Source organism: Bos mutus, chromosome 4 (assembly GCF_027580195.1).
Source record: "Bos mutus isolate GX-2022 chromosome 4, NWIPB_WYAK_1.1, whole genome shotgun sequence".
Classification (NCBI taxonomy): domain Eukaryota; kingdom Metazoa; phylum Chordata; class Mammalia; order Artiodactyla; family Bovidae; genus Bos; species Bos mutus.
Window position 1 is genome coordinate 21,080,177 of NC_091620.1, and position 14,554 is coordinate 21,094,730.

Below are 14,554 nucleotides of genomic sequence, written 5' to 3' on the forward strand. Positions count from 1 at the left end.
ACCCTATGACCTGGAAGACTGAAATATTTACTGTCTATCTCTTTGCGGACACTTGCCTGCCCTGCCTCCGAGTTTGCTTTCCTATTGGCTTGCTAGTAGAGAACTCTGCCATTTTTGTTGATCTGAAAAGACCTTTATCTTGCCTTTCTCAATTCTAGATGGATATTCTAGGTTGAAAGTTATTTTCTTTTGGCACATAGATTCTATCATTCTGCTGCCTTCCTTGCTCCTGGGAAGTCAGTTCTCAGGCTGTCATTCCTTCGAAGAAAGCTGGGCTGCCTGCTTTCAAATTGTGTTCTTTTTGCCTGTATTATTCTGTAGCTAACTCTATCTAGGTGTGGATTTATTTTTATTCTGCTTGTGATTCATTGAGCTTTTAGAAACAGTGGACTGACATATTTTTTTAAATCAATTTCAGGAAAATTTTTAGCTATTCTTGAATACTGTCGTTCATCAACTTCTTGACCTCCGAATAAAGTTTTCATTGTTTCCTCTGTATCTCTTTATTCTCTTTGCATTTTCCACCTTGTTGTGCCAAGCTCCCTTCTTCATGCTTTTTTTTCTGATGAGTTTTATTGTTCACTAACCTCCCTTCAGCTGTATCTAGTCTGCTGTTAAACCTATCTGATGAATTCTTTATTTTTTCAGTTACAGAATTTTTATTTGGTTGTTTTTCAAATCTAAGTAATTTTTTATGGTTTCTGGTTCCTTGATGAAATTCCCAAGGCTGGCTATTGTTTGACCCAGTGATCATAATTGTTTTGTAATCTGAGTTTGCTAATTATAATATCTGAAGTTTCCTATGGTTCTGTGTCTGTTGTTTCTCCTGGATTTCTCTTTTGGGGTCTTGTTTTCTTATGTATCTGATTCTCTTCGTCTGCTGAACATGTACTTGAAAAAATATGTTTAGGATATAATGCTGTCTTTCTCCAAAGAGGATTTTTATTTTTTTTTTCTGATAGTAATGTGAAATACATGTCAAGGATCATCATAATACAAATTCAATGCTTTAATTTCTCTTGATACCAAAATGGCAAAAATCTAGTCTGAAAGGCTGACAAGGACTTTTTTATTTCCAGTTCACCCTTGAGAGTTAACTCCAGAGTCCTAGTTTAAAGTCAGTGTGGGTTTCTTAGAATGCCCACCTTGGTGGGCCTGAGACTTTGCCTTTTGCCTCCCTAACCTCTATGATCCTACCAAAAGTGCAGGTTAATTTCAAAACTGAAGCTGCTGCTGCTGCTAAGTCACTTCAGTCATGTCCGACTCTGTGCAACCCCATAGACAGCCTCCCACCAGGCTCCCCTATCCCTGGGATTCTCCAGGCAAGAACACTGGAGTGGGCTGCCATTTCCTTCTCCAATGCATGAAAGTAAAAATGAAGTCACTCAGTCGTGTCAGACTCTTAGCAACCCCATGGACTGCAGCCTACCAGGTTCCTCCGCCCATGGGATTTTCCAGGCAAGAGTACTGGAGTGGGTTGCCATTGCCTTCTCCAAAACTGAAGCTATTGCTACTAAATTGGCAAATGCCCTGAGGCCAAAATTGTGCCTTTGTGTGCTGCACTTTTCTTGGTTCTTGTCTTTTAAGATTTGGTCTACTATTTCCTACTTATCTTAATAGCTCTTTAATGATTTTAAGAATTAAAATATTTCATCCATGGTTTTTAGCTGTGTTCAACCAAGTTTTAATCTAAATTACCTAGACTGTCATTAACAGAATTAGAAGTTTGTTCTCTTTGTAAACTTTTTTTAATTTTTAAAATTTAGTAACTGTGTATTACTCTTATCCAAAAACAAAACAAAACCTGTGAATATGTCTTTGTGTACATCCTAGCAATGATATCCATTCCTTTAGGAATAAGTTGTCATAAGGAAACAGGAACTTACAAGAGTAGTATATACTCTTAATCTATACATGCCATCAACTAGGTAATTAAAAATTAGAATAGGTACAAGGTTGGTGCAAAAGTAATTACAGTTTTTGCATTGTTAAAATTTGCTGTTTGATATTGGAATACATTCTTAAATGTGGTTATATTATACATTATTTTAATGCACATTTCTTGCTTTGCTGTTTTGGTAATGACTTATTACTTGCTGTTTATTTTATATTTATTTTAGACTAGGAAATGATGTTAGACCAAAAGTAAATTTGAGCAATTTTCTTAATTCGAGTTCAAAATGGGTTGTAAAACAGCAGCAACAACTTGAAACATCAATAACCCATTTGGCCCAGGAACTGCTAACGAACATACAGTGCAGTGGTGGTTTAAGAAGTTTTGCAAGGGAGATGAGAGCCTTGAAGGTGAGAAGTGCAGTGGTTGGCCATCAGAAGTTGATAACGATCAACTGAGAGCAATCATCAAAGCTGATCCTCTTACAACTACACAAGAAGTTGCTGAAAGAACTCAGCGTCAACCATTCTATGGTCATTTGGCATTTGAAGCAAATTGGAAAGGTGAAAAGCTCGATAAGTGGGTGCCTCATGAACTGATCGAAAATTTTAAAAACCGGCATTTTGAAGTGTCATCTTCTCTTATACTGTGCAACAGCAACGAACCATTTCTTAATCAGATTGTGACATGTGACAAAAAGTGGATTTTATATGACAACCAGCTCAGTGGTTGGACTGAGAAGAAGCTCCAAAGCACTTGCCAAAGCCAAGCTTGCACCAAAAAAAGGTCATGGTCACTGTTTGGTCTGCTGCCAGTCTGATCCACTACAGCTTTTTGAATCTCTGGGAAACCATTACACCCGAGAAGTATGCTCAGCACATTGATGAGAGGCACGGGAAACTGCAACGCCTGCAGCTGGCATTGGTCAACAAAAAGGGCCCAGTTCTTCTCCACCAGAATGCCCAACTGCACATCACACAACCAGTGCTTCAAAAGTACTACGAATTGGGCTACGAAGTTTTGCCTCATCTGCCATATTCACCTGACCTCTCGCCAACCAACTACCACTTCTTCAAGCATCTCAACAAATTTTGCAGGGAAAACGCTTCCACAACCAGCAGGAGGCAGAAAATGCTTTCCAGGAGTTCATGGGATCCTGAAGCATGGATTTTTATGCCACAGGAATAAACAAACTTATTTCTTGTTGGCAAAAATATGTTGATTGTAATGGTTCCTATTTTGGTTAATAAAGATGTGTTTGAGTCTAGTTATAATGATTTAAAATTCATGATCCAAAACCACAATTACTTTTGCACCAACCTAAATAGCATACATTTTGCTAGCCATCCAGAGCAGACAACTCTTCATTTTATTGTAATTTATAAATTAATCTAGTAAATAAAGGCTATATAGTAAAATTTAATATTGCAGTGATTCTTTCGTCATGAGTACCTACCTAATAACAAATTTTATAAACATGTTCCTGTTAATTTAAATACAAATTAAAAAATTCAAATTCTGGGGTAATTCCCTTGTGATCCAGTGGTTGAGTTTGTACTTCCACCTCAGGGAAGCACTGGTTGGGCTAAGATCCTGTATGCAGCATGACCCCCACCCCCCAAAAAATCAATGTAAATTATATCTTTTTAGTTGAGTGATTAAAAATTTACCTTACAAACATAAAGTGCCTTGGATTAGTCTGCCTTTAGTTCAAAACTACACTGCTTTTTCTCCATCCCACATAATCCTAATATGTGAACCTTTTGTTCTTATTATGTTTGTATTTATGTCCTGAACATTTGTCCATACAAAGGACAACCAAAGTACTGACTCAAAACCAGACAAAAACAGTCTAGTCAAAATTCATAAACATTTGAAGTTTATGGAGAGGAGAAATAGTGAGACATTACTTTACCAACAAAGGTCCGTCTAGTCAAAGCTATGGTTTTTCCAATAGTCATGTATGGATGTGAGAGTTGGACTATAAAGAAAGCTGAGCGCCAAAGAATTGATACTTTTGAACTGTGGTGTTAGAGAAGACTCTTGAGAGTCCCTTGGACTTCAAGGAGATCCAACCAGTCCCTCCTAAAGGAGATCAGCCCTGGGTGTTCTTTGGAAGGACTGATGTTGAAGCTGAAAGTCCAATACTTTGGCCACCTGATGCTAAGAACTGACTCATTTGAAAAGACCTTGATGCTGGGAAAGATTGAAGGTGGGAGGAGAAGGGGATGGCAGAGGATGAGATGGTTGGATGGCATCACTGACTCATTGAACATGAGTGTGAGTAAACTCTGGGAATTTGTGATAGACAGGGAGGCCTGGTGTGCTGCAGTCCATGGGGTCCCAAAGAGTCGGACACTACTGAGCAAGTGAACTGACCGAAATAGCAAGAACCAAGCCTAAACTGAGTGAGCTTCTTGATTGGTCTATTAAAGACAGAGGTTTTAAAGAGTGAAAAGAAGATATCGAAGCCACAGTCAGCCCCATAATAGGCATTTTAAAGTGCTTGTTGAGGGAATACCTTAGCGGTCCAGTGGTTAGTACTCGGCGCTTTCAATGCTGTTGCCCAGGGTTCAACCCCTGGTTGGCACACAGCACGTGCAAAAAAATAAAAACCTTGTTGAAGGAAGAAGGAGAAAAAGAGAGAAAGCAAAATTTAACCTGAGAGTTAAAGAGTGAATAGGAATTAGTCTGAGAAGTGGGGGATAGTTGGGAGAAAGAACTTTCCATGCATATGGAACAACAGAATGTTGAAAGAGAGCCATGGCTTCTAGAACTGAATGAATTTCTGTATGGCTAGACTGTCAGATGTAAAGAGAGGAGAGATGAAGCTAAAGAGATTTAGCAAGGGCCAAATCCTAGAGGACCTTGTTAAGTTTAGCTTGAAGGGTTAAAAGCTGGAGAGACAAGATCAGATCTGTACATTATGGAATATTAATTGATTGAAGAGCATAATTTGAATTTAGACCAATTAGGAATGGCAAAGTTTCAGAGAAAAGATGCAAGACATAAGGTAGGTCTGCAATAGGGTAGTAGCAATAGAGGTTCAAGATTCTTAGGGGGTAGAATCTAATTTAGTGATTATTTAACTGAGGATGTGAAGGTAAGGAAGCAGTCTAGAATAACTCAGATTTCTGACTTGAGTGATTGAGTAAAAATGTTAGGGAATGCCAGAGAGATTTATGGGGGAATGAGGAAGTTCCATTTTACATGCACTGAATTTGAGATGCCTTTGAGTCATCTAAGTAGTGGTTTCTGGCCACTGGACATACAGGTTTTTATAACTTGACTGGGGTGGGGGGCACAGACTGGAGTTAGCCTCTTGGTAATTAAAGCATTGAAATGGAGGTGATCAACCAGGGAAAGCACGTAGAGTATGAGGTTAAGGACCTAGGTCTGCACCCAAGAAATACCAACACGTAAGGGATATACAGAAGAGGACACAAGACAAATGGCTCGAGTGAGAAGAAAACAAAATGTATCACGAAAGCCAAGAGAAAAAAGGAAGGAATGGTTAATAGTGGCAAATGCTCCTTAGAGCTCAGCAAGATAAGGAATGATCCATTGGGTTTAGTGGATGAAGGTCATTTGTAAACTTGCAAGGCAGTTCTAGTAGGGGAGAAACCAGACTGCAGCGGATTAAGGATGAATGGCCATGAAAAATAGAAAATGTCATGAGACAACATAGATAATTAACTTCAGAATCTGTCTGCTGAGCCAAAGAAGCCAACTTAAAAACAGTACATACATATTATGACTGCATTTGTATTAAATACTTGAACAGGCCAAATTAATCTACTGTGACAACAAGCAGGTCAGTGGTTGCCTGGGACCAGGTGTGGGGAAGGAGGGATGTCTGCAAAGGGGCATAGGGGAACTTTGAGGGGTGGTGAAAATATTATATGGCTTTACTGGGGTGGTTAATCCACAGGTGCATTCATTTGTCATTATTTGTTGACCTGCGTATTTATTATATGTAAATTATACCTCAATACAACTTATTTTACAAGTTTAAAAAATATAGAAAGTGAGGACGTCCCTGGTGGTCCAGTTGTTGAGAATCTGCCTGCCAATACAGGGGACACAGGTTTGATCCCTGGCCCAGGAAGATTCCACATACTGTGAGACAAGCCCAAGCGCAACAACTACTAAAGGCCTGTGCTCTGCTCCAAGAGAAGCCACTGCAGTGAGAAGCACGCAGACAACCAGAGAGCAGCTCCCATTTGCCACAACTAGAGAAAGCCCACATGCAGCAACAAAGACTCAGCACAGCCAAAAATAAATAATAAAAAATTTTAATGTAGAGAATGAAAATTCATTCAATTCACTGAATACATTCAATTCATTGAATACATTCGTTTGCAAAGAGGAACAAGTTAGAAGAGAGCAGCTGAAGAAATATTTGAGATAAAGCCGACTACAACTGAGCCTTGAATGACAGGTGTTTGAACTGTGCTGGTCCACTTACACCTGGACTTTTTTCAATGGGAAATACTAAAGTACTACCGGATCTGTAGTTGGCTGAATCCACAGATGCAGAACCATGGAGGGCCAACTGTAGTTATACTCAGAGTTCTGAGTGGAGGGTCAGTGCCCCTAATCCTCCAAATTGTTCAAGAGTCAATTATAGTTGCTTTTAGATGGAAGAGCCTGGAGCATATTTAAATACTAATAAAATTCAGTGAAAGGAAGCAGTTAAAGCATAGCAGGTAAGAGACACTAAAGTGAAGGAATATGATAAAGCACGTACCACATCAGAAATTAGAATAGTGAGCTAACAAGTGCCCAAACCTCAGGAGTCCCTAGTTTTGGGACATTCCAAGTATAGAAAGGTTATCGCCAATACAATTCATATTCCACAATCGGTTCCTTCCAAATGTTGAGTTCAGTTAATTCTGGATAGTAAGACCACTGATAAGAGGTACAGGTTGGTTATATATGGACAGAAATGGCCTAAGCAAATCATTTAAACCATGGGAAATAATTTATTTCAGAAGACTGGTAGCAATAGGGCTTAGAGAAGTTGTTTAGTTGCTAAGTCCTGTCTGACTTTTGACCCCATGGACTGTAGCTTGCCAGGCTCCTCTGTCCATGGGATTTCCCAGGTAAGAATACTGGAACAGGTTGCCACTTCCTTCTCCAGGGCTTAGAGAAGGGTTCGTGATAAAAGAATAAGGGTGCAGTGGTTTGAGATGAACACAAGATTTTCTTTGTCAAGCACTTAGGTACTGTGCAAATGTTTTATGTAAGTATTATTCTCATTTGTTATAACTACCTTGTTGGCATTCTCATTCTACAGAAGAGGGAACAAGCCCAGGTCAATTAACCTAGCCAAGATCACGCACATTATAAAGGTGGTAAATTATAAAGGTGGGATTAAAGCCTACGTCTGTATTTCAGGCTTCTTTGGTGGTTCAGCAGTGAAGAATCTGCCTGCAGTGCAGGAGCCGAAGATGTGGGTTCAACCCCTGGGTCAGGAAGATCCCCTGGAGGAGGGCATGGCAACCCACTCCAGTATTCTTGCCTGGAGAATCTCATGGACAGAGAAGCCCGGCAGGCTAGTCTATGGGGTCGCAAGGAGTAGGACACAATTGAAGTGACTGAGCATGTATACTATATGATTTCAAACCCATAGTAAGTATTTCTTATCCTGCTATTCAGGGCTTGGGGCTGAGTGGTAAAGAATCCACCTGCCAAGCAAGAGAGACAAGTTGATTCCTGGGTTGGGAAGATCCCCTGGAAAAGGAAATGGCTACCCACTTCAGTATTCTTGCCTGGGAAACCCCATGGAGAGAAGCTTGGTAAGTTACAGTCCATGGGGCTGAAAAGGAGTTGGATAGGACTTACTGACTAAACAACCACCCTGTTATGCAATTCTGCCTCAAATCTCATTCTTTAAAAATGCTATGGGAATTCCCTGGCAGTTCAGTGGTTAAGACTTGGCATTTTCACTGCTGTGTTGGGTTCAATCCCTGGTCGGGGAACTGAGATCCCACAAGCCACGTAACCAAAAAAAAAAAAAAAAAAATTATATACAGCTGCTGGGTATATAACAAAAGCAATCAAAAGATTGGTCTATCTTAATCCTTTTGCTTTCTTCATCTTAGTAAAGTAAAACATCTTCAGATAATAATATACCCAGGTGGCACTAGTGATAAAGAACCCACCTACCAGGGCAAGGAGATGGAAGAGACGCAGATTTAATCCCTAGGTAGGGAAGATCCCCTGGAGGAGGAAATGGCAACCCACTCCAGTATTCTTGCCTGGAGAATCCCATGAACAGAGGAGCCTGGCGGGCTACAGTCCATGGGGTCACAAAGTCAGACACGACTGAGGCAACAGAGCACACATGCATATATGAAATAAAACAGGGGAGATAGGATATTAAACATTTTTACTTTTTTGATCTGTTCAGTTGAATAGATGCTTGGTTTGACTCTCAATACTGTTATTTTAATGTTAATCTCTTAGAAGAAAAAGATGTTTTGAAGTACTTTACGAGTGAGTGTTTAGGTTGTACTCCTAGTGAGTAGAATTGAGCCGTGCATTCAAAATACTGAATAACTGTCTATGTAAGTCACTGTGGAAGACGCTTTACAGAATACAAAAATGAAAGAGGTGTCTTCCTTACTGTAAAGGAGCTGGTAGTTCAGGGAAAAAGAGGTTATATGTCTACGATTATACCAGAAGAAACTGACATATACCACAAAGCGGGCACAGGTAAAGAATTATTGGTAGTTCAGGGAGAATTTTTATTTAAGGAATTCAGGATGTTAGAGGCAAAGGAAACATTTAGGAGTCTACTTTAATAGTTCAGCCCATTGATTTCCAGTGCTTCAACTAGGACAGAGATAGTGATGCTAACAGTTCTTGCAGAACTGTTTTTCACTCCAAACTTATTGATTGGATGTGGAGAGTGAGAAGAAAGAGAAATACAGAATGAAGCCCAAGTTCTTGACTTTTTCAGCCAAGTGCATGGTAGAGTCCTTCACCTTGATAAAGAATTCAAGAGGAAGAGCAATTTGACACGAAGGGTAGAAGGCAGAGGGGAGAGAAGTCAGTGTTCTCAATCCATCACCCTCTCCTTGGTCTTTCCGCAGCTTGTACTTGAGTGGTGGCTGTGTTCTCATTACCTAAGGGTCAGGCCTAGGGAGGCACTAGCTCTCCACTGTTGTAGCCCGTCTCGTTCACCTTAATTCAAACCATATCTTTATATATACACACACACACATACATATACATATATATCCCGTCGTTAACTCTCAATAACCCTGTTTGAACGTACCATCTGTTTCCTACCAGGATCTTAACGTCGTATTTGTGTATTTTTAAATAAAACATGCATCTGTATAATTATTTGTTTGTGCATAGGAAACATCTAGAAGGATGCACACCAACTGTTAGCAATTGTAGGATTGGTAATGGGTTTGGAAGAGGGGAGGGAGATACAGGGAAAAGATGAGAGGGCTTTATTTTATATGTCTATACTATTTGAATTCCTTAATAATAGGCTGTATTACTTTCTAAATTGAAAAATAACTAAGAGTTTTCAAAGTAAATCAAGAACATCAATCAGCCCAGTGTAAGAACTTCAGTAAATTCAGAGAGTAAAGATGAAACCTCCCTGAGAAACAGTCAACAAAATTTCAGAGAAAACCCCTAAATTAAAAAAAAAAATTTAATGATAAATACATATTGACAAAAATTAGTAAACTCTTGCATGAAGACAGCATCCAAGGAATTTCTCCATTTTCATGGCTCCCAGCCCTTCCCTCCAGGCTGCTGGGGCAACTTGAGACCCACTAAGCCAGCAGACTCCTCCACTGAGCGCTCACCCTTGCCATGAAATTCCTGATGAAGGGCCACGTGTTCTCGAATGCTGCGTAGCAGGCAGAGATAGGTGGCAGCTTGGAAATGAAGCTCATGCTGGGCTCTGCACAGTTTCTCACTGGTGACCTGGAGAAGTAGCAAGGTCAGATAGTCTATTAACAGCCCAGCTGCAGATACAGGGGCACTGTATTGAGAGCATTATTAAACAAGCATTCTCCAGAATAAAAGTAAACTGCACACAGGAAATACAAACATATGTTTGTGTATACTTAATACATCTGTCATTTGGGCACCTGTTAACTGAAGAATTTTACGAGTTTCACTGAAGCACTTCATTGAGTGTCCTCAAATTTTAATACTGGAAAAATAAAGTTACCTCCTTTCAACATCCTCATTTAATGAATGAGGGATCTAAAGCCCAGAGAGTTTCCATCGTTGGTTAATGCAGAGACGGGGAACTATAGTCAGGTCACTAATCATTAATGTCACCTAAGGAATAAAATACAGAACTTTCTACCCTTCAAAAAATGAAGGACTGCTTTATTTTATGTGACTGTTGACTTTGGTTAATATGGCACATGACTTTCAATAAAAATTAAAAACTTATTTTGTCTGAAAAATAGTTTTGTCTTCACCAGTAACAAAATGAAGGTTTTATATAAGAATCATATGTTGATATTACTTAATTATACTCCCTCACAATGTACATTTTCATTTAAAAAATCTATATTCTGATGACCTAAGCTGGTCATAATTAACTTTCATAATTAAGTACATTAAAACACAGACTTTACTTGACAAGTTTTATGTTCTGAGGCTTGATAAAGGGGTAGGAAAGGTGAGAGGGAGATGTGTGCACAGCCTCAAATGACTTAAGGAGCCCTGACCAAGTGTGGATTAAGCTCTGGGCACCACTGCCTACATATGCTTTTCTTTGACCTTTCTTTACTGGAATATCTAGGTTTGGAATCTGAAAATTAATATGTCTGATTTAAGATCTGCAGATCATATATATGAAAATATAAGCTGCTCAAAAACAGAATTCATCTATTTTAACTTTTTTTTTCAATTTAACTTTTATAATTAAAAATTTATGAGATCAACACTAACGTTAAGCATCAACAAAGAGTAACATTCATCTCTTAAGTCTAGTTTGATAGAATTTTAAATAGGAACTCTACATTAGTATAAGACAGCACATAACCAATCTTGATTCAGCTAAGCCTGAATTATGAGGAAAGAAGTGTCAGTAATATAACGTAGTAAATGAACCACCAGAGATCAAGAGATCTAATGAAAAAGAAAGCTGTATTTCCCCTATAGAGAAAGGGGAGATCTTTCCCTAATTGAATCCCTTCAGCCTAAAGAAAGGAGAGACAATGGGCAAAGATGATTACTGAGTTAGCTCTGAGCCAGCAGGAAATAGAAACCATACCCAATTCCTCTCATGCATTCCAGAGAGTTGTTTCTAGAATATTTAGCATGAATTTCACATTTATTCCCAAGGGATTTCACAGCCATTTCCAAGGCTCTCTCAAGGGCAAATAATGTTGCCTCCATAAGGTATAAACTATAATCTTGTCACATTAAGAATCTTAGAGTGACTTCCTGTTACAATTAAAATAAAGTTTAAATTCCTGCCTACCTATCTTCCTCCACTTCATCCACCACACCGTAAGCCTTCAGTTCAGTTCAGTCGCTCAGTTGTGTCCGACTCTTTGCGACCCCATGAATCGCAGCACACCAGGCCTCCCTGTCCATCACCAACTCCCAGAGTTCACTCAGACTCACGTCCATTGAGTCAGTGATGCCATCCAGCCATCTCATCCTCTCCCCTTCTCCTCCTGCCCCCAATCCCTCCCAGCATCAGTCTTTTCCAATGAGTCAACTCTTTGCATGAGGTGGCCAAAGTACTGGAGTTTCAGCTTCAGCATCATTCCCTCCAAAGAACTCCCAGGGCTGATCTCCTTCAGAATGGACTGGTTGGATCTCCTTGCAGTCCAAGGGGCTCTCAAGAGTCTTCTCCAACACCACAGTTCAAAAGCATCAATTCTTCAGCGCTCAGCTTTCGCCACAGTCCAACTCTCACATCCATACATGACTACTGGAAAAACCATAGCCTTGACTAGACGGACCTTTGTTGGCAAAGTAATGTCTCTGCTTTTGAGTATGCTATCTAGGTTGGTCATGACTTTCCTTCCAAGGAGTGTCTTTTAATTTCATGGCTGCAGTCACCATTTGCAGTGATTTTGGAGCCCCAAAAAATAAAGTCTGACACCATTTCCACTGTTTCCCCATCTATTTCCCATGAAGTGATGGGACCCGATGCCATGATCTTTGTTTTCTGAATGTTGAGCTTTAAGCCAACTTTTTCACTCTCCTCTTTCACCTTCATCAAGAGGCTTTTTAGTTCCTCTTCACTTTCTGCCGTAAGGGTGGTGTCATCTGCATATCTGAGGTTATTGATATTTCTCCTGGCAATCTTGATTCCAGCTTGTGCTTCTTCCAGCCCAGCGTTTCTCATGATGTACTCTGCATATAAGTTAAATAAGCAGGGTGACATATACAGCCTTGACGTACTCCTTCAGCTGCTCTCAACTGTCAGTTCCTCTCTCCTCTTGACTTTCAGTTGTGCAGCTTCTTGGACTTTTACTAACCCTCACTTACTTGCTAACTCTAATATTCTTAAAGTTCCTGGGTAATAAATTTTAATAAATTCCATCCTGTAAAGCCTACCTCTTCTATATACCAGGACTCCGGGGTCTCTACTCCTTTAGCATTTGTTTATTCTAAGTCCTTGGTCAAATGGCTCCTCAGGTGGAATGCAAGCTTCTTAAAAGACAAGACCCATGTGGATCTTACTCGTCATTTTTAGTCAAGTTCCTGTTAGTCCCTACTATTGTGACCTTTCAAAACTTAGTTGAACTTTAGTTTTAACATTTTGCATTCTAACTTCCATGGCTCAGACAATCAAGAGTTTAAGATAATGGTTCTCCCCTTTCCACACTGTTCAAAGGACACCAGGTTTCCTTCGCTAAAGCCCAAGCTAATTATTCAACTTCTGAGATAGGTTGCAAATTCTTTCCAAGTCAGATAAGTAACTCTAAATCTACTTGGGCTTGTATAGTTCAACTGTCCCTGAGTCTCAGTTGCCCCATTTGAAAAAAGAAACTATCTTTCATTCCATCTTGCCTATCCGTGGTAAACAGAGTGCTGGAGTGCAGAATTCATAAAGGAATTGTCCAAGGATGATGGATAGAGTCGGACACGACTGAGCGACTGAACTGAACTGAATTGATGGATGTTCATATTTATCTGCTACAGATGGAAAAATTGTTACTTGGTCATACATCACACATTCAACAGTACCACCTCATTAGAGGTGTCTAGTTCAGCTCTACAACGTGCGTGCTCAGTCCTGTCCCACTCTTTGGGACCCGGTAAGAATGAGCCCCCACTTCCTCCTCCAGGGGCTCTTCCCCACCCAGGAGTTGAACCCGCGTCTCTTCAATTAGCAGGCGGCTTCTTTATCACTGAGCCAGCTAAAAGTGGCGGCATAGTCACGCTCTTCAAGTAGCTCCCATATCCCTCGCTCCATCTACAACTGCTTCTCAGAATAGCTCTCCTAGTGAAGGTGTGTGTTGGATAGATGCTGTGACTAGTAACCCTACACTCATCTTTCTGCTTGTCCCTCTGTTTCTTCCATTTCACTTTCCTCTAACCTTCCCATCCACACAGGCCAAAGACAGCCAGTGCAATCTCCAGGGACGGCTCCACCCCAGGACGACTTTGCTCTCCCGCCGGTCCTTGCTTAGTCCCTGGGCTTAGGTCTTAGACCAGGGCCTAGGGCCTGGGTCTGTCTGGAGGAAGCTTGGGCCTCAGAATTGCGGGTTAAGGCCAGGCGCGCTCCGTCCCGCCCAGACGCGACTCTCCCGCCCTCCCCGGAAAGGGGACGCTTGAGCACCCGGACACAGGCTTCCGTACCCGATGTGCACGGAAAGCTTTGACGAGATACCGATAGGCCGCGGTGTCGCGATAGGGTCGGCCTGTGGCCGCGTTCAAGTAGCGCAACTCCCGTAGAAGGCCTCGCCAAGTGCGCAGCGGTGACCCTAAGGCCGCCATTTTCCAGTCGCCGAGTCGGTTGCGGGATGGCGCCCTACGACCCTCCTGCTCCCTCACCCTCCTGCCCAGCCGCTTAATGGTAGGGTTGGGACCAGACTGCAGGCTCCCCCTATCGATTGCAGGACAGTGGGATGTCTCACTTCCCTTCTCTGCCGAGCAGCATTAATCGAACGCCGAGCGGCTTCCTAAGAGAAAAGCAAACGAAAGCCGAGTGTAACTGAATGGCCTGGAAAAAGCCTGGCGGAGAGAAAGAAGGTCCTTGTTCGTTTCCTGACTGCGTCATGTCAGACGCCATTCGCTGACGGAGCACCGCTGAACCTGGAGAAAATGAGGGCATATCGCAAGTGGGTGTCAACTTAAAAATAGAAAACTTTGAGATTTTGTTTTATTTCTAAAGGGGATATCAAAATTCAGCCTATCGGCTTTCCCAAAATCTTAACGAGATTACGGCTCAGAAGGAAATGGGAGTCTATTGATTATCGCAAAATGTAGCCCCAAACCTAGAAAAACCACGCATACACTTCCCATCTTTAAAAAGTAAAATCGAGTTGGCATATTTCGCTATAATTGTTTAAGAAGCGGAAAAGGTAAAAGTTTTATTGAAAAGTTCATTTTAAAGGCAACAAAAACTTTGCCACCCCAGATGGGACTCGAACCCACAATCCCTGGCTTAGGAGGCCAATGCCTTATCCATTAGGCCACTGGGGC

General features: G+C 41.0%; 1 protein-coding gene and 1 non-coding gene across 2 annotated transcripts in view; both read right to left on the minus strand.

The window, feature by feature from the left end:
- LUC7L2 (LUC7 like 2, pre-mRNA splicing factor) overlaps positions 1–13,993 on the minus strand; it is a 72,653-nt gene extending 58,660 nt beyond the window's left edge. Inside the window, exons 1-2 of the mRNA XM_070369191.1 lie at positions 13,709–13,993; positions 9,730–9,850 (exon numbers count right to left, since the gene is read on the minus strand). Of these exons, the coding sequence (XP_070225292.1) occupies positions 9,730–9,850; positions 13,709–13,846 (259 nt within the window). The 5' untranslated portion in view covers positions 13,847–13,993. The remainder of the gene's footprint in view (positions 1–9,729; positions 9,851–13,708) is intronic.
- A 488-nt stretch (positions 13,994–14,481) lies between these two features.
- On the minus strand, positions 14,482–14,554 carry TRNAR-CCU (transfer RNA arginine (anticodon CCU)). The gene has a single exon. It is a non-coding gene; the product is annotated as a tRNA-Arg (tRNA).